This window comes from Triticum dicoccoides, chromosome 6B (genome assembly GCF_002162155.2).
Source record: "Triticum dicoccoides isolate Atlit2015 ecotype Zavitan chromosome 6B, WEW_v2.0, whole genome shotgun sequence".
Lineage (NCBI taxonomy): Eukaryota > Viridiplantae > Streptophyta > Magnoliopsida > Poales > Poaceae > Triticum > Triticum dicoccoides.
The window spans coordinates 662,312,371-662,314,615 of record NC_041391.1 but is presented as its reverse complement, the minus strand read 5'-3'; the positions used below and the strand labels follow the sequence as shown (position 1 = coordinate 662,314,615).

Sequence of the window (2,245 nt, the reverse complement as noted above, 5' to 3'; positions counted from 1 at the left end):
CCCTCCCACTTTCCCTTTCTTCCCCCCCACACAACACAATAAAATTCGCTCGCGCAAATTCCTTCCGTCCTCCCCGGATTTCCCGACGGGATACCTACGCACGCACGCGCCAGGAGTCCACCCGTCGGACGGAAGGCACCGCGCCGATTTGCGCCTGCTTGCTTGCTTGCTTGATCCTCCATCCGTCCGTGGTTGCGTCGTCGTCCGGGAGAAGGAGGGGCAGCAAGGGGCGTGAGGGATTCTTGGTTTCTTGATCGGCTTGCTTGCCGCGGCGGGCGGGCGGGCAGCACGGCGACGGCGTGCTGCAAGAAGATGCGGGCGCTGGAGGACGACCTCTTCCCGTCGACCCCCGGCAAGGTGAAGATCGAGCGGGCGGGCGGCACCATGAACCGCCAGCTGCACCGCTGCTTCGCTTCGACCAGCACCATGTTCCTCTGGGCGCTCTTCCTCGTCGCCATGACCGCCTCCTACCTCAGCTTCCAGTCCTTCGTCGACACCTCCTCCAAGTACTTCGCCGCCTCCTGGGGCGGCCTGCACTGGGAGCGCCAGATCCGCGCCTCCGCCGCGCCGCGCCGGCCGCCGGGCTCGGCGGCCGGCGCCGGGATGTCGGTGCTCGTCACGGGCGCGTCCGGGTTCGTCGGCGCGCACTGCTCGCTCGCGCTGCGCAAGCGCGGGGACGGCGTCGTCGGCATCGACAACTTCAACGCCTACTACGACCCCTCGCTCAAGAAGGCGCGCAAGGCGCTGCTGACCTCCCACGGCGTCTTCGTCGTCGAGGGCGACATCAACGACGGCCGCCTCCTGGCCAAGCTCTTCGACGTCGTGCCCTTCACGCACGTGCTCCACCTGGCCGCGCAGGCCGGCGTGCGCTACGCCATGGAGAACCCGGCCTCGTACGTGCACTCCAACGTGGCGGGGCTCGTCACCCTCCTGGAGGCCTGCAAGAACGCCGACCCGCAGCCGGCCATCGTCTGGGCCTCCTCCTCCTCGGTCTACGGCCTCAACGACAAGGTGCCCTTCTCCGAGTCCCACCGCACGGACCAGCCGGCGTCGCTCTACGCGGCGACCAAGAAGGCCGGCGAGGAGATCACCCACTCGTACAACCACATCTACGGGCTGTCCATCACCGGCCTGCGCTTCTTCACGGTGTACGGTCCGTGGGGGCGGCCGGACATGGCCTACTTCTCCTTCACCCGCAACATCCTGCAGGGGAAGCCCATCACGGTGTACCGGGGTAAGAACCACGTGGACCTCGCCCGCGACTTCACCTACATCGACGACATCGTCAAGGGCTGCCTGGGGTCGCTGGACACGGCGGGCAGGAGCACGGGCACCGGCGGCAAGAAGCGCGGGCCGGCGCCGTACCGGATCTTCAACCTGGGCAACACGTCCCCGGTGACGGTGCCCACCCTGGTGGCCATCCTGGAGAAGCACCTCCGCGTGAAGGCGAGGAAGCACGTGGTGGAGATGCCCGGCAACGGCGACGTGCCCTTCACCCACGCTAACATCTCGCTCGCCCGGCAGCAGCTCGGGTACAAGCCCGCCACCAACCTCGACGCCGGCCTCAAGAAGTTCGTCAAGTGGTACCTCTCCTACTACGGCTACACCCGGGGATCCAAGAACTTGTGACCGCTCCGCCGCGCCGCCGGAATTCTTCCCCTCCCTCCTCCCCCAACCCCCCCTGCTGATTCTTTATTTCCGACCACTCCCGGATCAAACATTTTTAGTCCCATGGATGGATGGATGGATCGTCGCCAAGCATTAACGGCATTCTTGTCTCGATTCTTTTTGTGGGAATGCTACGTTTTATGGTGTTCTCCGATCAAGAATATGAAAATCAATCAATCCCGGACCGAATTCTTTCCTTCCCTTGGCGCCGGGCGCCGACGAAGAAAGCAATGGAGCGAAACCTTTTCTCATTGTTTATCATTGCATTTTTTTATCTACTCTCTTTACCCTCCCCTTCTTCATCTGTAAAGACAAAGTGCCCCTTGATTAGTTTCTTCTTTTCCCCTCCCCCCATGATCTAAAACTTTTTCCAAAATTTCAATTAGTGCATGTTATTATAACCTAACAAAATGGAGCTACGATCTGGCTTATCTGATCGCCCGTTTAAATTTTAAAAAATCGGGCGGTTTGTTCCTTTGCCGTTCCGATTACCCCCCGGAGAAAGCGCGCGGAAGGGGGTCGCCGGAGAATTCGCGGCGGAACCATCGGGAGGAGGTTCCGAATCCGGCGCCGTCGC

General features: G+C 62.2%; 1 protein-coding gene across 1 annotated transcript; it reads left to right on the top strand.

Annotated features, from left to right (window-relative positions):
• Positions 1-6: 6 nt before the first annotated feature.
• On the top strand, positions 7-1,919 carry LOC119323275 (UDP-glucuronate 4-epimerase 1-like). The gene has a single exon (XM_037596876.1). It carries the CDS (start codon positions 313-315, stop codon positions 1,627-1,629), a length of 1,317 nt encoding a protein of 438 aa, XP_037452773.1. The 5' UTR covers positions 7-312; the 3' UTR covers positions 1,630-1,919.
• Positions 1,920-2,245: the final 326 nt, after the last annotated feature.

What these genes read in the sequence shown, in the direction of transcription:
- LOC119323275 (XM_037596876.1), top strand. Translation starts at nt 313, where the DNA reads ATGCGGGCGCTGGAGGACGACCTCTTCCCGTCGACCCCCGGCAAGGTG.